The 25,089-nt window shown below is 34.5% G+C and overlaps 1 protein-coding gene across 1 annotated transcript in view; it reads right to left on the bottom strand.

Annotated features, from left to right (window-relative positions):
- Positions 1–5,210: 5,210 nt before the first annotated feature.
- Positions 5,211–25,089, bottom strand: part of LOC113501649 — a 91,018-nt gene continuing 71,139 nt past the window's right edge. The window contains exons 11-15 of the mRNA XM_026882826.1: positions 10,538–10,779; positions 7,694–7,788; positions 6,816–7,034; positions 5,739–5,830; positions 5,211–5,379 (exon numbers count right to left, since the gene is read on the bottom strand). Of these exons, the coding sequence (XP_026738627.1) occupies positions 5,254–5,379; positions 5,739–5,830; positions 6,816–7,034; positions 7,694–7,788; positions 10,538–10,779 (774 nt within the window). The 3' untranslated portion in view covers positions 5,211–5,253. The remainder of the gene's footprint in view (positions 5,380–5,738; positions 5,831–6,815; positions 7,035–7,693; positions 7,789–10,537; positions 10,780–25,089) is intronic.

Here is a 25,089-nt window from a genome sequence, read left to right on the forward strand (position 1 = left end):
TGGAAAATGTGAAAAAAAAACAGGACAGGTATATGAAAATCATAACTTATCTCTTCTACCCACGGAGACGAAGTCGCGGGCAACAGCTAGTAATATATAAAGCTTAAGAGTTTGTTTGTTTGAACGCGCTAATCTGAGGAACAACTGGTTCGAATTGATAAAATCTTTTTGTGTTGAATTGACCATTTATCAAGGAAGGCTATATAACATCACGCATGTGAAAATCGGGGAACATTATTCATCTTTGAGGGTTTCTTTTGCGTGAGCTGCGAAAACGGTTCAAGTTCTTCTAACCACGTGGACGAAGTCGTGGGCAACAGTTAGTTTTCAATATAGAACATACAGTTAAATTTTTCGTCATATTTAAACATTTGGTATTTAGGATTCGTCAAGATAGTAATGATTGATCGAACCCGCACCTCAGAAGTTCCGTACAGAAAACTTGAAGACAATTGAAACAAAATGAGTTTGAAAGAGATGTTACATTTCCAAACTACTAAAACAAACAAACTTTCTACAAACTAGAAAAAGTTTTCAAATTGTATGACATTACATTTCCACCCTTAGAAACTACAGATTGTATGAGACGTATGAGATCCATCAAAATACATGAAAAAACTTTATGCGTGTATTGCATTGTTCGTATATATGTTTAAAGAAAAATATATTCCCATTCAAATCGCTATAAACATAAATCAGCGTAGTTTTTAACTGAGCTCGACTTATGGACCTAAATCTGTAGTCAATTGAGTAGCATCCCATTACTACCTATACTGCTAGGGAAAGACGTAGGTTTCATAACTTAAAGACATATCACTGATGATTAAGCTTAGCCCAGATTGAAAACGAAAAACCGTAACTTTTGTTAGTCGGTTTGTAACAAAGGCATGTTCTTCATCATTAATTAACAAGAATAATTGGTAGTTATAATAATGCTTGGATAGCGCATACATATATTAGCTCACGAATGGTGGGATCAGTCATTAGCACAATGGGACGTGAATCATCTTGTAGCTCGTCTTGAGCACAACTTTTTTTAATAATAAAAAAAAATTGCGCTGTCCACCCCTGTGCCTCGCGACTCATTGGCAATTGCCTACTCATCAAAGTGTCAGAAACCTTTTAGTTTGTTCTGGCATTTTTTTTAGGGTAGTCAGAAGAGAAGTTACTGCCAGTTAAAGATCTTGATTTTGATCTTAAGATGGAAAGGAAGGGAAGTGATAGAGAGTGCAACTGTGTTGGAACACATCCTCGTTCACTATAACATGTTCTACGAAGCTGGTAGGTTACTTGCAATCTATTGGAAATTCATCCCTAAGGTGGTGAAATATGGAAACCGTCGTTTTTGAAGATAAAATTTGGTAATCAACAGCTTTCAACTATTACGAGCCAGTTTATTGAATAAGAGCTATCTGGATGCAGACAACATTACAATTAGCTCATCGGGCTTCTTATCCAACCTCCATTTTGGTCTGCTAATTAGACGAGAATTTCTGCTGATAACCTAGAACCAAGGTCAAATTTAGGATGTAAACATGTTACATTAGTTATCCTTAAATGATATTACAAGCATTAGGTATAAATAGAGCATTCAGTTCATTTGATCTCATATTGCTTGCAGCTGAGGATTCAGTACGTTTTGAATATGAAGCTTCTGTGTTTCTTGGTGCTCGTAGCTGCCATAGTATCGTTTTGTTCGGCGGTAAGGTAGCCCCAGAAACATAGTGTGATTGGTCGTCTCCGATCTGGAAGCCATGCTGGAAACTTTTTTATGGCTGCCGGTAGCAAAAGTAATCGGAATTGTCCTAAAGGAGAGGCGAGAATAAGAAAGAAATATTTTGAGTTCTGTGTGCCCTGTAATCAGTAAGTCTTCTATTTTATTTCATTATCAAAGTAAAAGTGAATAGTTTTTAGACACTAAAATGCTTTTGTTGCGGACGTCTTTATTCGATTGCGGCATTTACCAAAATCTACATTTTGATGTTGTTTGTTTTTCTTTCCACTGTTTCCAAATAATGGTATTTTTTTCAATGGAGCGAAAAGTAGTATTATTTTTGTTTCCCTTTGTGTATGACAAGATTTGCCATCATACGATCTCTTCCCGGTACAGGCTGAGCAGATTTCTCTTTTGTCCTTTATGTTTTTAACACCATTCCTTTCTGAACATATCCATTATGTCAACCTTTCCTAGGCCTGTGTCTCTCTCTTTGGCACCCATTCAACGATATAGCCCTCCTTTACTTTGACACGTGGCCCAACCACTCGCACTTCAAGTTTGCAGTCGTGTTTTTTTAGAAGTTCTTAATCATGAGCTGACGCGGCATCGAGGTGATGAAGCGGAATAAGATCCACGACCCTGTCACCTTGACAGATTCTGATTAAGGACCCCGGTTGGATCCTAAACTAGTCAGGTCAATTATGTATAATAAATTTGTTGTAATTAAGATGTCTAGATTCAAAGGTCGTTATGGTTATTTAGGCACATAATTTATTTCAATATTTTTGTTTCACAGATATGAAGAAGCGACCAATAAACTCTGTCCGGGTAATGTCTAGGAAAGCAGACAACGTCACAAATTACTAAGTTGTTTGCAGCTAAGGAACGGCTAACGGTTTTAATTAAAAAAAAAATATGCATTTACAAATTCAGTATAATCAGTATACAAATTATTTTTTCAACAACAACAATGTTTTTTTTATCTATATCTATACTAATATATAAAGCTGAAGAGTTTGTTTGTTTGTTTGTTTGAACGCGCTAATCTCAGGAACTACTGGTCCAAATTGAAAATTTTTTTTGTGTTGAGTAGACCATCCATCGAGAAAGGCTTTAGGCTATAAACCAACACGCTGCGACTAATAGGAGCGAAGATACAATGGAAAATGTTAAAAAAAACAGGGCAGGTATAAATCATAACTTATATCTTCTACCCACGGGGACGAAGTCGCGAGCAACAGCTAGTTTTATAATAACACCTCATACCTACTAGAATTAATTAAATATGAAATCTTCCTTAATTAAGACTTGAAATTAAAACTATCCAGATAAAAGCGGTACAGCTTAAGATTTTGTCCTTGAATCTTATACGTACAAAATACAAAAAGACTTCCCCGACCTAATGTGTAGTCACCGCTGCAATGTGTCTCACTGTTAATATGTCTAATACACCAAGAGAGATATTCTGGCTGTTATTCCTACATCTTTGACAGACGTTACAGGATGTAGTCAGAAGCTTGGAAAGTCTGACATCCAGTTTAACCAAGGGGTTTCGTGTTGCCCAGGCAACAGGAACAGGTAACGGGTTGAGGAGATCAGATAGGCAGTCGCTCCTTGTAAAACACTGGTACTTAGCCGAATCCGGCTAGGCTGGAAGCCGAACCCAACATAGTTGGGAAAAGGCTACAAAGATGGATGTATGGATGTATGGATGTTTGTACTACTTCCACGCAAAAACATCTGAATGATTTTATATGAAACACAGACAATTTGTAACCTGGATTAACGTCATTCATTATCTTCGATTTGGGTGAGCCCGCGGGCTGCAGTAAGTTAATGATATAAATAAAATCCAATCATTATTAATTAGTGCCTTTTTTCGTACTTCCTCGATTCTTGCCTATTTTTGGGCAAAAGTAGGTAAGCTAAATACCTGCTGTAAGCCCTATAAGTAAATTCAAGGCCATTTTCAGAGTGCTTACATTAGTTATCCTTAACGCTAATGTATAAAAAATGGTTTCTGTTCATTTGATCCCATATAGCTTGTAACGGACTACGAGTCAGTACGTTTTGAACATGAAGCTCCTGTGTTTGTTGGTTCTCGTAGCTGTCATAGTGGCGATGTGTTCAGCAGCCAGCATAGCCTTGGAAGGTGGTGAGGAGTACCATCCTCGAGTGAGGAGAGAAGCATTTATACACGCCCCTTGTACTGCGGGCTACACGAGGTTGAAAGGGAGGTGTATGTCTTGCGAAGTGTAAGTTTTGACTGTACTTTTCTATTTTCAGTGTTTCCGTAAGGGTCAATTTATTCTAGGGCAGAGTCGAATCGCTTCGACTCTACCCTATTTTAAATTTACGCTTACATACTAGTACATACAATAAGTTTCAATGTATAAACTAGTTTTATTTGCTGAAATTATAATGCTAGGTCACAACTAATTCGAAATATACTATAGATATTGATTGATAAACCGGCTTATTTATTTTTAATTTCGATTTTTAATGCGTCACGACGGATGCGTGCAAGAAATTTATGATTTTCTTTCTTTTGAAAATAAAAATTTTTCTAATTAAATTTAAAATTTATATAATAATGGTAGTATACATACCCTTAGCTGTTTGGCATCAATGATCAGGGACTAAAAAGTGCCTTTCTTCTGAGCACGAACATCCCTGACGAACCTGACGTCAGGTCCGACTAGGATAAGTAGGTATTTACATAATTTGATCATGACACAGGCCTTTAAACAAGTGCAATGTTAATTAACCTAACAAGGAAACTAAACATTAATTAATCAATTATCACTTATATGGTATTTATGGATTAAAGCTGTCGCTAAATATACATATATTCAAGGTTACGGAATCAGGAATTATTTATTAAGAGTATTTTCGACTGTATAATTATTATTCTACTCTATAAAAACCAAGTTTTGAGTCAGACCATCTCTTTTATAATTTTTTTGGGTACTTCAAACCCCCCTAGACAAATGACAATCAAACATTGTTCTTATAAAAATTTTGCTTGTTTCGGAATTGACCATTGTGAGCCAGTCTCTAACTATATGTATCTACAGTTTCACATCTATACATGTTTCTGTTTTATATAGTCCTGTCAAAACACACACAAAACACTTTCTTCTATTTGTGTACATCTCGAAGTATTTTTCATCGTAATATTTTTTATTTTACAGATACAAGGAAGCAACTGATCGAAAGTGTCCAAATTAGTGCAAGACTTATTGTTAAATTAGAAGATTGTTTACTATAAATAATACAAAGTTTCTTCTTGTTATTAGTTAAGGATAGATTTTTAAAGTTAATTAAAACGTTATTTTGTTATTTTTCTCTTTTTTTCTCCTATGTGTGATACCAGCCTATGAATTTCCCACTAAACACATTAGCTTTGGAACTTGTAAGTAAGGTTTAATCATTAACCAGCAAATACCCTCCCTTCGCCATCTTAAAAGTTCAAAATTATTAAAAAAATCGGAACATGAAATAAATTTTATTTCAAAGATTCATAATTATAATAATTAGGAACGAATGAGCAACTCCATCAGGTTGTGGTGGTAGTCTTGGAGCTGTGGTCCTTGAGGGCTCTCACTCCTGAAGCCGCCCATCTTCCGCACCAGCCAGAACGTCTCCATGCAACCCTTACCCTGGAAGTGGAGAAATATTTTAGGTTCTTGAGGATTCCGTACCAAAGGGTAAAAACAGATCCCTATTAGGCTGAGCTATCTGTTCGTTTGGTTGTCACTAGGCTGTCTCTCATAGAAGGTTTCACAGGTATTTCAGCTGCCGGAAAGCACAAAAAAAATGTTAAAGCAAAATTTGTTTCGGTAACTAAATTGAGGTTTTTTTTTTTAACTGGGCCTATTTGACTGTTTTATTAACTAAAATTCGTCAAGCATTGTCATCATTATAGCTACATTAAGTATTATTTACATATTCAACAGCCTTACATTGAATTGTTGGATTGGTAATGAATTAACATAATTAAAAAGTTAAGTATACTTACGGCTATATTTACTGGTCCTCTTGATTCAAATTCGTATTTACCAATATCATCTAGAGCTAATTTCGTTGAATATGAAATGTGAATTTTCATTGCTGTGGACAAAAGAAAATGTCTTGTGTAACACCAATTACTTCTATTGGCACAATTTCTTTATGGCTAGCTTAACAATATTCCATTTTTTATCGTTGCCTGATTTACAAGCTGGTGTCAGAGATTGAGCCACCCGTAGACGACTCACATGGCTATTGTTACATGTTACAATAGCCTCGATAAATTCTTAGGAATACTGCTTTGCTTCACCGTTTAGCAAAAGATGTGTGAACATGTGTGTAATGCGGGGACGGCACACTACATACGTTTCGACAAAGCCTCCGTACTAGCGAAGGAGAAATACTTCGTGCCGCGAAAAGTACCTACGGGAGGCTATAGAAATCAGCCGTCACCTGAATTTCAATAGAGATCGTGGATGGGCACTGCCCCCAGCGTGGAAACCAGCACTGAATGCTGCGTTATGTCATACGAAACCAAGCCTGGAAAGCGACGCGGTCAGCATAGTATGCACTGACTCAGCCAGTACGGGAGCACGGACGATGCCAATGACGACAGCAGACCCCCCACCCGCGCCACCAGCGTCGCCGACAACACCGCCGCTCACGGCGCGAGCGCGACGCTACGCAGCGAGATGCGCGGCCATAAGGACTCCGGTTGGGTCCGAAACTAGTCGGGCTACCCCGATAAATACGCGTGACAAACCCGTTACATCATTTAATAATAATATATGAATTCGAAAAAAACAATAAGCTTGTTGGGATCCAACGTTTTGGAACCTACAGCCTTTGACTTCCCAATCCAATACATGAAAGCTTTTCGTTAGTATTAACGCTTTTAAAACTATCTCATCTTCAGGGGATGACTGCTATAGGAGCATCAAAGCAGGTTCAGGGATGTGCGAGTCTAATTTAAATTCCGTCACCGGACAATGTTTTTACACCAACGGTAATATTTATATTCTTGACAAAAGTAACTAATCTGCAATCCATGACTTGTACCAGAGCATCAAAAGAAGGTTCAACATACGTTCGCCTGTACTCTCCATCCTGCTAGCAGTATTGATGGTGTCTCCGAACAGGCAGTAGCGCGGCATGGTGGTCCCGACGACGCCGGCGACGCACGGCCCCGTGTTGATGCCGGCGCGTATCATGAGGGGCTCGGCCGGCCGGTGCGGCACGCAGGCACCCTCCAGACTCCGCACCAACGATAACGACATATCTGCTATTTCTGATACATGTCTTTTACCTGGAAGAGAGAAAAAGTTGCTGCATCATTGGCCATCATAACCGGGTTCAGCTAAGTACCAGTGTTTTACAAGGAGCCACTGCCTATCTGACCTCCTCAACCCACCTTTGCAACACGATATACCTTGGTTAGACTGGTTGTCAAACTTAGACTGTGAAAATCGTATTCATATGAAGGTTCATTAAAGAAAATACGAACTACAATCGAATATCGGAATCGCTGAAGACCAATTGAAAATAAGTTTTTAAGTTACTTTAATGATCTTTTTTTTAATTAAATAAAAGTAATCTCAACGACAACGAAAATTCTAATTGAGTTTCCAAAGAGCTATATGGGACCCGATTCAGCTATTAACAATAGCCGATGAATGAATTTAAATTGGATTCAAATGACAGTATTCATATTCTAATATTCTAGTAATACGAAAGGAGAAAAATTTTCCAATTTCCATTTACTCATCGACCATTGTAAATAGCATAATTGGAGCCCTGCAGCCTCCTTCACTAAAGATCATTTACTATCATATATAAGGAGCTATGATACGGTATAAATACGGGACAGGAGTACATTGATAACCATCTAAAATTTTGAGCAGTGTAGCGACATCTATGCGTTCCATGCCGAACTACGATACCAGACTATCAAGTTCACATACTTACCGTTTCTCTGCGGTAACCCAGAGACCACCATGTAGGCATCACCGATGGTCTCCACTTTATATACGTCGTAATGAGTTATCTTCTCATCGAACAACCTGAAAACATTTTACTTAAATACATATAAATTAAACTATTGCAAATTAGAGTTAAAATGAACGACTATTGTCTTGTTAATTGAAATTAAAGTTCCTATTTTGATAAAACCAAGATGCTTTGGTCAATGCCTAGCTTTGTTACTGTGCAAAAATGTTTAATAAAATATTCAAAAATTTCTTAATACCAAAAATTTAAAACTCATAAAAAGTTTCTAAATAACTTAACCTTGTTTAGCAACTTAATATATTTTTCCAAACGTACAGAATTTTTAACAAAAAATTATTAATTAGATGCAAATAGTATTGAGACAGAAAAAAGCGTATTTTAGCGATTCGTAAAAAACATGATTTTTGTAATAATATTTGTTACTAACAAACCAAATCCGCCAGTTTGGTAATAGATTATACCTATATGAAAATTATATGAAATTGATTATACCTATTAAATCGACTCATAATTATTTTTTGAAACAATTATTTTAATAACCAGTGTCTAGTTCGAATTGCTTGCTCATTGCGGTTTTTCTATCTAATTAGACAACCTAATAAATCTAGGTTTCTGAGTAATTTATGTATTGGTTACTCATGTCTCATTATATAAAACCAGCCTTTAAATGTCCCACAGGTGGGTTTAGGCGTCTTCCCTTATAAGGAAACGTTTGAAAATTGATCAATTTACTGCATTTTGGCAATTTTAGATAACAACTAGCTGACCCAGCAAACGTTGTTTTGCCTAATAAATTATTTCTAGTTATATGTATTTTTTATGCCACATTATAAAAAAAAATAAAAGTAAACAATTTCGTCCAAAAAATAAAATATATTTTTTTACTGTTAGTAACCCTTATCACATTGGGGTATGAAAAATAGATGTTGGTCGATTCTCAGACCTATTGAATACGCATATAAAATTTGGTAAAAATCGCTTAAGCCGTTTCGGAGGAGTACGGTAACTAACATCGTGACACGTAAATTTTATATATTAGAAGATATTGGATTCTTTGGAAAAACTTTAACTTGGTCGTGCCGTTGAGGGTTGAACTGGCAACCCGAGCATATGAATCCACACTTAGAAGCCCATTGTTTTTGTATAATTACTAACTGTACAATGCTGGCCAATAAAAGAATCTGAGAAAAAAGGGCAAAAACATGACTAACCATATATATTTTTTTAATTACGCAATAACCAACGAAATAAAAAACAATATTTCTTTTTCTAAAATTTCACCCCACCGAACTTGTTACTTTAAAACGTTTCTTAATAGAATCCTTGACATGTTACATAATAAACGCTCACATGTTACTTCAATATTTATGTTATGTGTATCATAATGTGTATAATAATGACATATCTGAATTCATTAATACTTAAAAGGAATGAGGAACCGATTAAACATTGCATGGATTTTTTTTACGAGGAAAACAAATATTTTTGGAATTAAAACAAAAATGATTATAGGTTTTAAAATTTATCTGTATAATATTGTTTAAGTAATTTTAATCGACAAAATACCTAATGCTTATTGTTAATTAATGAACGCAATTTTTTAGTTGCAGAAATGGTATTTAATGCGAAACAAGTTCCTGTTTAATTGAACTTGTGGTTGGCATTATGAGTGAGAGTTTTAAATACCAAATCAAAACCTTTGATTTATCTTTAAAACAAGCAATTTTTTTAGGATATTATTGCACTAGACGATTTTTTTTGTAGTCGTAGGAGGAATGTTTATATTAAAACTTAATGCTATCAAGAACCAGGGTAGCATTTTAGAATACGCATAGCGATAACCAAAGGCGAATATAATAAAATAAGTATGTTACCTCATTATACTGTTAGGTTATACTTTATATCTAGTTTGCAACTATGTACATAATAATTCAATCTTTGAAACCCTAGTTCACATAAATACTTAGACCTCTGTTTAGTCCTAGCTACCGCATTAAGTTAAGTAACCTGTAATGGTAGATTAGTGTGATAATTAAATAAATAAATAAATAGTTTTAGCCGCGGGCCTGACAGTTACAAATCAAAAATGATTCCGCGGGAACATAAAATCGGAATAAACACTCTCCTATTTTTTAATCTCACCAAGCAAGGTCTTAATCCGTTCAGTGGTTCGATTTGTCGACAAAATCATCAAAAAACTAATAATATTAGTTTCAGTTATAACACTTGATATTATGATGATTAACAAACGTTTAACATTGGAAACAAAATATTAATCGGATTATTATGACGTTTAACGGTAACTGTGATTCACGATGCGGTGTGTCATAAAGGGATGTAGGTATTTAACTAGAATTCAACCGGTTCTGTTGAGTCTGTTCGCAGAGATGAAAAGAAGAACAATTCTAAGAAGTTATTAATCAATTATGCCTTGGAACGCACGTTAAGGTGGACCTGACAATAATTGATTGGAATGCAACAAAGAGTCTTATATGGGAAATTTTAACTTAAACCAATTGTTCGTAAAAGATTGTGCCTATGAATAACGATGAATATTTCGTGACATAAACTTAATTTGATTTGAATTTAGCTTGTGTTGTCTGTAAAGGTTAATTAGTGTTCTTAGACATGTTAGATGAAAACAAATCAAGCCAATTTAAAGTTGTTATCGTGGGGTATTTAAAATTTGCAATTTTATCTTGTATCGTCCTAAAAATCGTCATCCAGAATAAAAACCACGCCTTAAGAAAAGGAGAGAAAGGGATTTACAAGTTTTATGGAACGTGGATTAAGCCAACGGACCTGTAGAGCATATTGAGCATGTTTATCACCTCCATGGGAGTACTACTGGCAGAAATGTTGGTGAAGCCGACGATGTCGCTGAAGAAGATGGTGACGGCGTCGAAGGCCTCGGCGGGAACTGCCCTCTGGGCCCTCAGGCTCCTCAGCACCGGGAGTGGCAGCATCCTCGACAGGAGGAGGTCGCTCTTCTGCTTCTCTGCTACCAGTTTCTGTGTGCTCTGCTCGATTGAGTGTGTGAATGTCTGGAAAGAAGGAATTGAGATGTAATTTTTTTTTATGTTTCCACAACTTTAAGTTCAAGTTTATTTTTTATAATTGGAAATTTTGTCACCACTGTTATTAGCTTGTGTCAAATAAATTTTTAAGCCAATATTTTCAATATTGGGCGTCGAAAGTATGAATTTAGTGTCTTGTCTTAACAATTTGATTGAAGCCAATAGTTTTATGAAATTGTGATGACGTGTAACAATTTAATTTCAAACTTAGCTAGGATATTTAAAACTTATAGGTCACATGCGTACATAAACACCCAGACTCAGAACAAGCGTTCGTGAATCACATAAATAGTTAGGCATAGGTACACCACGTTTTTATCGGGGTATAACTTTTAATTTGTAGGGATCCTAATTAAAGAAATAGACCTAATGAGGTTCCCGTATTATGGAGTATAATCGGTAAAAATCAAAAAAATTCTTAACTTTTATCAATAAAACCTTTTGCAAAATTGAAGGTATATCTATTTTCCTCGAGGAAAATTCAAGTTTTCTTCCACTTACGCAAAGAAAATTACTCATGCGTCATTGGGACATTACCGTTGTATCTTAGGTTGCTAAAAGAAACCCGGTTAATCACTTAAGACCTACTAAGGCAACTAAGTTAGTGGACTCTGTACCAACTATGAGGGGATTAGTACGCATTTGAGCAGGGCCTCGATTCTGCATCTACAATGGCCGATGAATGAATGGCAATTGGATTAAATACAACATACGTTTAGGAAATAATTATCATCTCTACATTTTTAACTTAACTATAGAGTTCAAATGTTTTAATTTTTCAGATATTTATTAGTACCCAAAGTATGATAAGGCTTGCACTAACAAATGTTTAGTTACCTAATTATTTTGTTAAATAATTGGTAGTTTTTGAGAATCACCCATCAACAAATTGATGTGGTATCTGTCTACCGCGATGCGCATTTCTATGTGCAAATGCCCTAAACATATTCATATAAGGAAAATTAAAGTCGTACCGTTTAAATAAAATTAACATAATCTCTAGGATGAAAGTACCAAGATGACGCAATTTTGAAATAATAATATGTTACCAGTTTGACGAGATCTCTAAATGATATAATAACACCGAGCTGTCAATGTATTTCTGAGAGCAAATCTCCTTCTGGCGAAGGTAAAACGTTCATATTGCATTGGTTCATAGTATTCATACAATGTAAATACCCTGCAGTAATATTGCTTCTTGTTAAAATTAGATCCTTATAAAACTAGCTGATGGAATCCAGTGTCCAGCGAAAATCGTTCCGGGAGTTAATTTGTGACCCTCAACCATCCATTTGCTCCCCATACAAAAATCATTTTTTGATCAATCATTCAATGCGGTCCAGCCTTTTAAGAGGAGTATTGTGTTTATACTATATCACAATTATAAGTATAATATAAGCTGTCCCGGCGAACTAAGTACCGCATAACATAATGATAAGAAGTCAGACAAATATACATTCTTTTTGCAACACTTATTTTATCGACGTTTAAATCTTCCCTGCTTTTCTTCTTTGCTTTGTCCTCAAGTTTCAGCGAGACTAACGAACGGAAATTCATTTTTGTATACAGGGGTGCGCCAGAAAGAATTACGAATTCGAAAAAATCTATATTATATTGGTCTTCAACTGGTCAATTGTGGTTGGGTTATAGGAGTAGACTCTTCTTTCACGCATCCCCACAAAAAAACAGTGGTGTATTCGGCTTCGTCGGAGAACAGAACATTGTTGAAACTCTGAAAGTGTTCTAGCATTGTTTCAACAAAAGCTCGTCGTAAAATTGGATCCAAATTTCCAAGTTCCGAGCTACATACCCCACCGCCCGCGCAGTCCCCTCTCTAAAGATTAAAAGCCAAGAGTATTTTTACAATCGTACTCCTTTGGCCCACCCTGTATAAGAATTGTAAGAAAGCAGATAAATAAATATTAAGGTTCATATTTTTGAAAGCGGCAGTTTATGTACATAAAAAAAATGGACGTTAACTCAAAACAACCACTCTTAAAAGACAAGATAGTAAACATAGTTAAAGCGGTATTAGTCACGTATCCTAAAATAGCCACTTAATTGATTTGAACTCTTAGTTATAAAAGTTAGGTGAGTCATCAAAAAAAAGTATGTGGCGACGGAGTTCATTTAACGACCTTCAAGGTCGGTACAATATGTGTCATATAGAATACAAACATTCAAGTCGATTTAAAATATAGCATTTCATGTTTCTTTATAGTTTTCATCATGTATGTAAATTTTTGGTACCTGTATCTGACCCAAGAACTCTTCTACCAAAGTTTTGTGAGTTCGTCTGTCATTCGTTTGTATCTTCTGACTCAGGCTTGACCGGTATTTGGAATTCTCATTTGTAGTGTCAGACTCCTTAAAATTTAAGTTTCTCAAGTCGGTCAAACGATGTCAACAAAAATGTTTTGGCGTCCATATTTTTAGGAACATTTTACTTTTACAACAAAAGCGTCGTTTGAAAACAAATAATCACTCCGATTAATACAAAAATCCGTATAATCTTAATTACCGATTTTCAAATTACCACTTCCGTGACGTGAAGCAAATGGCGACTGCAATACGTCACTTACTAATGGATCACGATTCATAAAATGTAAGTATTACGTAGGCAGCAAACGCAAAGCCACAACAAATTACGCACAAACTATTGCGAATAGATTGGTCAATATATACGCGTTATATATCACAATCACGATATTCTGTGTTAAAACAGTCTAATCTTAATTTTAATTTGGCTTCCATTCATGTAATCAATAAGTCCTTACTTAAATGATACAACGGTTTATTCAGGCCCAGTTCGGCTAGCCTGCCTGCGAGTCAGCTCATGATAAAGGACTCCAGTTGGTTTCGAATATATTCAAGCTATCCCGATAAATACGCGAGTTGAATTTACGGAAATAGAAAATTATTTCAATAGAACATGATGATATAATTTTTGCGATATCAGTCATATCGTAAAAATTATATCAGCAAAAATTATTAACAGCTAATCTATTATAGGGGCGGATCAATATTTTCTAGATGTAACCTAAAACAGAACTAAGGCTCCGTCCCATAACCGTCTACGCATCCATTTTCACAAATGATTTACATTATGTCTATTGCCACTATAACGAAAAAAACTTAACTGTTTATTCTTACAAAATTTGTTTTTTCCCTAACTTGCACTTATTTGCATTTATTTCTCAAAGAAGGTTCTTGTTATGCACCAAAGAGGTTAAATATCAAAACGTTATACACAAACTATATAAAGACAGAAACAAAAAAGTATTTATCGTACACGATTGCTATCTACTATTACGTATCTATGCAATACGGATCGGAACAGGTGATCGCGGTAAGATGATTTCATTCACGACACAAGCTCATTCTCCTTTCGACCGTCAAGTGAAAAAGTCGTGCCAAAATGTATCGTTGCTTGATAGTGATCGTGTTGTTACTAGTGAGTCACCTTGTTCAATCGTATAGTGTATTGAAATATAAGACATATGGCGGAAATACAAATGTGGATTTTTTGGATTGGGATTTTGAAGCTAAAAAGTTCCCTAGTCTGAAAAGGATACGAAGGGATTTTATTAAAGGGCCACGTTGCCCGGTAAACACTGTTAAGCTGTTCGGGACCTGCGTTGATTGTGACACGTGAGTGATTAACTTTTTTAATGTCCTTTTTTAATTATAGTGTTTCTGTTTCGTTAGAATTAGCTATAGGTTTTAAATTAAATTCGACCTTATTTGTCTTTAGTTAGTATATTACATTAATATATACTTTTCTGGAAACTTTTTGCGTTTCATACGAAGTGACATAATTAAAAAAACGTTCGTTTTAAATATATAAAAACAAAATATCACGGTTTACGATAGTTCCTTTTCTTAAATTTCAATTTCCTTCAAAGTAACCATATTTTTGCAAATAACGGAAAATTAAAAATATTTAATCAATTCTTATCGAATAACATATGGAATAACAGTTTGTTGGTCAATGAGTAATATTTACTTAACCTCGTAGGCTACCCACGGCAAAGTCAAAACCGAACCTCTACAATAGAACACAAGTTGTATCAACATTTAGAATGCAACCTTAACCTTGTTGATATAAAGGCTTTAATGCCAAAGTGTTACTACCAATGTGTCGTAGACTGTACAGTAATTCATTACCGCATATTAACACGAAATACAACCTTAAACATATGATTATAAGGACAAAAATCGGATGTGTTATTTTCAATGAGAAATTTACTGTTGAATCGTGTGTTACCGCATATTCATATTAAATTAAACCTTAACCTTATCGATATAAATACTGAAATACTGTAGAGTAGTTTTGTTGACATTAGCCGCAACAATTTGTTGCCATTCATGACGTATTGTTAAAACCTATGTGGCTTTGATTTTATTGTTTACGATGTGTTTATGAGTCAAAGAAAAAAACTATTCACAGTGATATTAGAGAAACTTAGAAATAACAAATAAATCGTTTTGAAATGTATTGTACGTGATAATAAACTCTGTGGAGAACAAATTTTATTGATATGGCCTTTCAACTGACAAGAAAATTACAGATTTTTATGTATATGTGTAGAGTGAGAATTAATATATATATTTTGTAACAAAAAATCTGTTTTCTCTCTTTTGGGCTACTTTGTCAATACTTTTGTCGCCAAATACTGATACGTTATTGTGTCTTATTCGACACAGCGAAAGTAGTGAACAATTGAGTCATAATAAAACCGACCAAGTGCGATTCGAACTTGAAACAACGAGGATTCCGTACAAATAGGCTGGAGGAACCCAAATTTACACGAGAAATTGGCTTAGTATTAGTATTATTTTCCTACGTTCGTTAAACAAAAAACAAAATTTTCTCATTTTCTATAATTTTCAAAGTCATTGTCAACATTAAAGGTTACTTACACACAGATAACATTATGAATTTAATCTCGGCATGTCAAAACCAGTTGACAGTGAAATGCAGAAATGTTTACCAAGAGTTGTTTTCGCACTTCAACTTTTCAAAAGATAATAATAACGTATTAGCTTCTAACAATATTTTCACAGGAAAATTGAGTAAATAATGTCCAATTTCTTACGTAGTATTATGAATGAACTTAAGTATTGTACACTATGCTGTTTGCTTGGACTTTTGTCGTATTGCAGGTATTAGCTTATCTAGACAGCGAAAGAGTGTTGACCACTTTTTGGGGGTGTTTTTTTTAACTTTATTTACTTTGGGGTAGACACCTGTGGCCACCATAGGTCATGCCTGCGGTTGGCGGTTAGGGCACATCATCAATGAAATAGGTAAAAGGCCAAGAAGGATAAAGACGCGTGTAAGCGTTTCTTACGAGTATACGGGTGGTATCTTTACATCATTCCTCAAGAAAGATGCGTTGGTGTTCCCGAGACTCTGGCTTAGGGAAATGTAGGAGGATGGTTTCGGCGAAACTCCGATCCATATCCCAGTTGAAGCTTTTCACCCAAAAAAAGGTTTCCAGACTTAGCGGCTAAAACTCCCTTTCCTAGTAAAGGGCTAAATGGGAAGGTTTTTCAAGTCTACCTTGAACTCTATTGACCTTTTCCACAACCGCAATAATATTACTTTAAAAGGTGGTGGTAGGGAACGGCATACTCTACCAGCCAACCGTAGTCATGTGCCTAATTCAAGGTAGGTCACCAAGAATTAGGTACAATAAAAAATAAATATATAAATTCGTATGAAACGCCAGAAACCCAAGGAGAGGGAAAAGTTAGAAATTCGACAATTCGGAATACTAGATTTTTTTTTAATTCGCAAAAAGATAGTCTGTTTATATGAGAGGAAAAACTTTTTGGAAGTCGAATACAGCTTTTAAAGAGATTTTAATATAATAAACTGCAATCTTTCCTCAAACCAAAGTTCGTTACATCCAAAACTTTATTATTTTTGAGATGATCTTAAATATTTCTGTAATAAAAATAGTGTTTTTTAAACTCAGCAAGGAAACTAAAATGCAAAATGACATTTCGGATTTAAATCAAAAGATATAGTTTTTTGGCCTGTCTGATAAAATACAAGTTCGATCAATGTCACCCGATCTGTTATAAATTATCAGAATTAAAAACTAGTTCACATATTCAATGTGCAAAATCAGGTTTCTTAATGATCACTAGTTTTCGCGACTACTTAACGGCAATCGGCCTTGATATATTTTATTTGTTTATTTATACTTTTATTTGTAGGTTGTTAACCTAAAATAAATGGCATTTTATTAATTATTAATGTTTATTATTATTTGAGTTTCTGTTTTCTTTTTGTTTCTTTCTTGTGTCATTTATTGCAAAAACTATAATTATATGCTGAATATCAGTTGAGCACATTAAAAAAGCCGATAACGCATGGATATCGCACGAAGGGGGTTGAGCAGGGTAAATTGTTGTGCCAAAGATTAATAACTACTACAGCAAACGGACAAGGCAATACATGACTCCAGCAATATTTAACCAACTAGCTGTTGCCCGCGACTTCGTCCGCGTGGTTAGAAGATCTAAGTTATGATATATATTATACCTGCCCTGTTTTTTCCACATTTTCCATTGTATCTTCGCTTCTATTAGTCGCAGCGTGATGGTATATAGTCTAAAACCTGCCTCAATAAATGGTCTACTCAACACAAAAATATTTTTTCAATTTGAACCAGCTGTTCCTGAGATTAGCGCGTTCAAACAAACAAACAAACTCTTCAGCTTTATATATTAAGTATAGAAGTATAAATTAGACGTTCAAAAGACAGCTGAACAGCAGCTACAAAAAAAAATCAAAGATATTTTAATAGAACGATCTCACTAGATTTAAGTTTGTTAAAATTATTTAGTTTTAAGAGCGCTAATTTCGAATATTATATTAAAATTTAAATAAATAAATAAAATAAAAAACATTTTACAGGAAAACATGGCAAAATATTGTTTGGTAACCAGTTTTGGAATCGAAGTTCCCGCGCGATGTTTTCCGCCACCGTTTGTTAGACTAATTAAAATTAACTATAATTTTTAGTCAGTTTTTATTCATTTGTCTTGTTTCAGATACGAAGATGCTACTGGGAAAAGTTGTCCACTGAAAGGAAAAAAGTGACCAAATTTTTGTACCAAAGGATTGAATGAACTGGAATTTTTATACGAAAAAATACATTTTGTAGAGATTTGAAAAAAAATAAGGAAAATGTACCGAAAAGATCGAGGCGGCTGATACAGGAGAAAATAATGACAATGCATGAAGAACAGAATTAAAATCTCGATAGCGAGAGGAAGCTGAAAAACTGGAAATGAAAATATATTTTTTAACGAAATTGAAAATATCATTATAAAAATAAAAAAAACATAAAATCGACTTCAAATTAAAAACCGCCTATCCAAACTTGATGAAATTGTATCGGACCAAATGACAGCTATTTCACGTTATGTAAATGAAACAACAACATCGGTTCATCCAATCGAAATTTCTGAGGAAGCAAACATAAAAAAAAAACTGAAATACAGATAAATTGAGAAACTCCTCCTTTTAAAAGTCGGTTGAAAAAAAAACGCACGAAATACACACAAAAATTGAATTGTGATGGACTTTTGCACAGAGATAGAAGCCTAATAGATTAAAGATAGATAGAAGCCTAAGATAACTTTAATAAATTATACCCTTTAGGTACCGACTTCGTCAGAATAAGGGTGTAACGCAATAATATTATAATATTTAATAATTTTATTGGTATGTTTAGTACTCCAAGATAAATGTATGAATGTAATGAAAACAAGATGATGGTATGAAGGGAGAGTGACTTTAAATTAGACTTAAATACATATTTAATTAGATATGCGTTATGTTTGTAAAAAAATAAACTGTGTTAAAATATGTGTGTGTGTCCGTTTATTTATTTCCTCCTCTTTTATTAAACTTAAGTAAGTAAGCAGTATTGTGGTATGTTTGATAAAAGTTGTATGGAATGAGTGGGAGAATTTCAACTGTCAACGGTCCAGCTGTCAAGGTTTATGAGATACAGCCTGGTGACAAATAGATAGACAGTTTTAATTTAGTAACATGGCTCCGATTTATACCCTTTGAGTACGGAATATTAAAGAGTCAGGTAACTTGATAAAATATTCTATTTTTTATAATAAATTCATAATGAAGAAGGTCAATTAACTGCAAAATAAATATAGCAGAAGTAATCTTTCTCAATACTTCATTGTTTATAATGTGTAATAAGTAACAATTGAGAATAATATACCGAAAGGAAACAAGGAAAACACAATATACACTGTGAGCTTTCTACAGATAAGCAATTTCAGGTTTCTATTTCTTGCAACTTGCTTGACTTTAGTTACTATTTTCCTTTCTCACAACACAAATGTGATTATCGCGTATATTAGGTAAGTATGTTGGACTGATTACGGATAAAATAGGTCTGGACGGCCCAGGCGCAGAAGTTGATGATTGGTGCACAGGATGTAGAGACACTGACGCTAGAGCCACGAAAATAAAAATAAGTATACAATATTTTATTTTGATGTTTTCTAGTCAACAGTTACTTATAAAGTGTAATTGATTTTAATGTAACATTTTATATATACCCAGTAATATATATAAACAAAGGAATGACGAACTCTCATTGACGTAAAACAACGTCAATATTCAGGTCTTAGAAGGACAGAGGAAAATGAATCTTATTGCAATGGAATAAAGTAATGTTTTGAAGAGGCTTTAAAAAAGGAAAACATCAAGTAACAGATAGTTCCAGTCATCTATGCGAGTGGCGCTGTGTGCGTGCGATCGTAATTAATAATATAATAATGTTCCACAAATTCCACACAACGCCATCTAGCCTCAAACTAAGCAAAGCTTGTATTATGAGCACTAGATAATTGGTATATATACTTATATATTTCTTAATACATACTGCACGGACAGCAGCAGTGGTTGAGGTCACCACACCAACCCACAGTGCGCGACGTGTCGCGGGTTCGATCCCCGCGTAGGACAATCACTTGTGTGATCCACGAATGCTTGTTCTGAGTCTGGGTGCCTTTGTGCATCTAATTTCTTTGTTTGTAAAACTCCCCGCGACACAAGGATTAAATTACTTGCTGCGGCTGTAGTTTTAAAAAATACTCTCAGACACAGAACAAATGGTCGTTCTCATCACAAAATCATTTGTCCTGAGTTGGAATCGAACTCAATTGTTTACTTGATTATGGTAGTTTTGATTTGTGTGACAGTGACAAAAAATATAAGGTGTATTAAAATATAACGTTATTGTTTATATACAAGGGTCACCCACACATATCGCCATGTGCAAACATGAGTTCAATTGGCTGTTATGAGTTATGGGAAAACCGAAATTCGTCTAATTGATATGAGAAGGATTTCTGTGAAATTAATCAATAGGTGCTAATCAATAATGCTAAAGAGTTTATTTGTCGATTTGAAGAAATATTTCAGTGTCAGATTGTTTATTGAGGAAGGCTACAAGATATACCTAAAACACCAAGCTATGATGAATAGGAGCAGAGCAGCAAACGATGAGAAGATGCGTGAACTCTAAAACTATAAATCCGATTGTTAAAATTACTAACTAATACCATCATAACCACGACACAGTCGGGAGTAACAACTAGTATGTGTACATAATATGCCTATGATGTTCTGATAGAAAAGATAGAAATATTAAAGTGTCCATAGTACATACGTGTATATAATGGTATGTATGTATGTATAAAAGTTTTTTATTCTTCAAACAACTAAGTTATTTGAATTCCACCAGACTTTTGAATTACTTAAGCGACCAACTCATGTCATAAAACAAAAGAAACTTAAGAATGAAGTACACATATTAGATAAACACTTTTATTCTTATATCAATACTTTATTAACTTTCCATTCACTAGACACATTATAGAACTTAATTTATCATATAATCAATAGAAGTAAACTCAAAGCAAAATAACAAATAATTAATCAGACAATACAGTAAGTTTCTTAACTATGATTATTAATAATAAATTTCATTGGCTTCAATTCGTCTAGCCTTTTCCCAACTTTGCTGGGGTCGGCTCTCATTCCAATCGGATTCAGCTAAGGACCAGCGTTTTACAAGGAGTGACTATAATATGTATAAGAATAGGTTTATTACACTCTATTCATTACAGCCTGTGGGAAGGCGTAGTCCAGCACTGGGCTAAAATAGGCTGGTCATTTCAATGACTAAGATTACAACTTGGTAAGTATTGTAAAAAAATTTAAGCACTTAAAAATTTACACAATGAAAAAATTCAAACCTCAGACTGAATACAAAATCTTCCACTATTTTTTTTTGTTTCCATTACAATCGCTAATGACTTTGACCCACGTTGAGGGCACGGCGTGGGGATAATAAATAATAATATTCCACAAACTTTAAACAACGCCATCTAGTCTCAAACTAAGCAAAGCTTGAATTATGAGTACTATACTTGTGATAAACATAATTATACAATTTCTAAATACATGCATATTATAGATAAATTATTTCATAATTAACAATTATTTATAGATAAAACATTTATCTTGGGTGGGAATCGAACCCACAACCTCCGGTATAGCAGTCAGGGTCAGAAGCTACTAGACCAACGGGCCAGTCAAAACATATGTTGGACAACCGCCGTCTAAAAACATCCCTTCCCTCCCCTCTTCTACTGCAAAACAAGAGTCACGAGATTTATCAAGCATGCTCTGCGCGACTCTGGCAAATCTTCCACTCTAGGCTAAACGAGCCAGTCTCTTTACCAACTAAGCTAGCGAGGTTTGACCAAGAATTTGAATTTGTTCATTGCATCGTGAAACGTCTTAGGGACGTCAGCTGAACAATATCTTGAAGATTTTAAATCACTGAAAATTTTAATACCGCAACTTATCTTCTATTATCACTACTTGATTTTACTAAGGCGCTATTATATTAAAGTTTAATTACTTAAATGAATTGGACTTCAAATCAAAGTCATGTCACTTGTCGATAAGGCATTTGGAGGAAAATACCCGTGCATTTGGATTTTAATGCGTTACTTCACAACAAGGTGTATCTTCAAGGGTCACATGCGTTTGAATACATAAAAGTTTTCAAAAACCGTTTGCATTTGACGGAAATATGACCGAAAAGAACATAAAAAAAACAACCGAATTAAAAATCTTCTTTTTGTAAGTCGGTCAAAAATTCTTGAGAATCTTCGTATAATATTTTTTTCTTGTCCCGGAAAACGTCAGTCTTCTTTAAAATTTGTGTTTCTGTTTGCATCGAACGATGACGAGCAAGACATGGCTATGTCTCGCTTCCACAATCGTGATACACCGAGTTTGAAAGCTCTTGGTACAGGCTGTTCTTGATAAAACAACAATATTTTAAATATTTTCTTATCGCTTGCATATCGGGCAATCGTCTCCAGTGATATTCATGTATCTGGAAAAATAAAGAATTGTAATTAGTACATGATATTTGAAATTTTGTCTTAGCATTACGTTCGTTTTTAGATCGACATCTACAACACGACTGTTAACTTTGAGATTTCATCCATGGATTTGTTGGCAGGAAAAATAGTAATGTGACTGTTATATTATTATGTTCTTTCTTAATTATCTCTGACACCACACACAAACGGTAAAGGAAAACCTCTAGAAGAAACCTGGAAGAAACATATAGAAGGACCCAGAAGAAACATCTAGAAGAATATTGGAATCTGAAATCGCGATCCCGCAGTGAGCTAGCGTGGTGATCAATGCCCAAATCTTCCCCATACGGGAAAAGGCCTGTGACCAGCGTTATGACGTATCAAGACCGGTATTATAAACGTCAATTTTAGAATTGAATTAGTAACAAAATGAAAATATTAAAAACTTTTCTTACAATTTTGTTCGTAATTTTGAGTAACTCTCAAATCTGAAGATTTTATAAAGAGTCTGCCTATCTGGCCTCCACAAGCTAACAGTTGTGTGTCAGAATGCCTTGATAAGGTTTTATTCATTCATTATGCAATACCATACATAAAGTAGTTTATTTACCTTAAGGATTATTACATAAGAAGTGATTACTTAAGTGTCAATGAATCTATTTATAATTATACTAGATGTTTTTACATTCAACAATATAGATATATAATTACATCAACTGTTCTAGAAAATTGACATTGGTTTTCAACGTGACAATGCTGCCAGCCTTCTGGGCAACTTTTCAAAATTTGACAGGTATGAAGATGTTTTTACAATTTGTATATCTATATATTACTAATATATAAAGCTGAAGAGTTTGTTTGTTTGTTTGAACGCGCTAATCTCAGAAACTACTGGTCCAAATTGAAAAATTGTTTTTGTGTTGAATAGACCATTAATCGAGGAAGGCTTTAGCTATCACGCTGCGACTAATAGGAAGATACAATGGAAAATGTGAAAAAATAGGGCAGGTATAAATCATAACTTATATCTTCTTCCCACGCCACGGGGACGAAGTCGCGGGCAACAGCTAGTTATCGTACATAAGCCTTTGATCATTCTATAAATTTGTTTCATATCGTTTTAAAATGTTAAATATAAGTTAGAGTTGTGTGTCAATTATTTAGGAACTTTTCTAAAATTAAATTACAATTTACTTAATGAGAAAGCTTCTTTGTTCCCTTAGACCGCTTGGTAAAGGGTGGGCGATATTGGAGCTGTCTGTATAATACTTTGACGATCAAAAGCTAGTCTCTAGCCAAACTTGAATAAATCCTTTTTTTTATGTATTTTTTTAAAAACCATACATTCAAAGACTAATCAACAAAGTAACTACAATGTTAGGAATGTTTACGAACATGACAGTCATCAGATTCCCAACCACCAACTTTTAAGTTAAAGAGAGAGAAAGAGATAGCGCAGTACATGACGCATAGCAGCCTCTCTCTCTAATAATGACAGCAGTATTACTTTAACGTGTGGTAGTAGGCTGTACTGACAAGTAAACAAGTACAACCAGTTTCAAGTGATCAAGACTGGTATGTTTTATTTATAAATGTAAATTGTAAATGAAGTTTATTTTTACTTCGCATTCGAAACTACAGGCTAAATAAATAATTACCTCTTTTTGTACTTTTAAGGCACACGACACACAAAAATATGATTAAGTGATGGTTAAAACAAAATATTTTGTTCTGTTCAAAGTTTTATCCTTGTCAAATATTTTATTTAAGTTTCTTAACACTGACCAATGGCATTGCACGCCCAAAAGCGAAGGTTTATTCTAGAAAATGTCTTACTGACACTGACTGTTCACATAGTTACTGTTATCAATTATTTGTAAAGAAGTCTAGAATTAATAAGAAAGTATCTCAGAAATAAATCTTGAACAAAGCTGGACTATCTAGCGGACAGTTGCTAGTTTTCAATAAGGTCAAAGAACATCTAGAATAATCTTAACACATTGAAAAACAATATCAAATCCAAACATATTTCAACTTGACTTAACCAACGTTTTACCGATGAAAATCTAAAAAGTTTCAAAGCTACGGCTACATTAAGATTTTTATACACAATTTAATTTGTACTTACTTAGCACAGGGTATACACCTTCCCTTCACGAGCGCATGATCAACAGGACAACGACACTTTAATCGTCCGATAAACGACTGTCTTTTCATCCTCGATAATGTCTTCTCCAATTGGACCTTCGTCGTATCCTGGCTGGTCTTCAAGTCCACTGCAGCAGCGTTTACTAGTTGTACCACACATGCCGCCAAAGCAAGGACAATCACTAAATATATTAACTTCATTTTGTAGCGTCTGGCTTCAAAGATACTTGCAGAATGCGGTAAACGAAGTGCGTGGAAGCATTTTTATACCAACCTTGTGATGTCACTCGTTCCTTGAAAATTGTTTTTCTTTTAATCGATGTTTCGAATACTTATTTTTTTGATATGCGTTTGCAATTACACAATCATCACAACCCTTTTTTTACTAAAACTGTTTCTGTGAATGGGATTGAACAATTGTAATCTAACTTATTTATATTGATGACCTCCGTGGTTGAGTGGCGTAAGTACCGGTTTCAAGGTGTTTGATCCCCGGTCGGGTCAATGTAAAAATTCACATTTCTACATTGTCTCGGGTCTGGGTGTTTGTGGTACCGTCGTATTCCATAACACAAGTGCTTAAGCAACTTATATGGGGTTCAAAACGTATGTGATGTTGTCCGCCTTTTTTATATCGAACCCAAAAACAAATCTACTTATATTTTCAATTCAAGG

This window comes from Trichoplusia ni, chromosome 16, assembly GCF_003590095.1.
Source record: "Trichoplusia ni isolate ovarian cell line Hi5 chromosome 16, tn1, whole genome shotgun sequence".
Classification (NCBI taxonomy): Eukaryota; Metazoa; Arthropoda; class Insecta; order Lepidoptera; family Noctuidae; genus Trichoplusia; species Trichoplusia ni.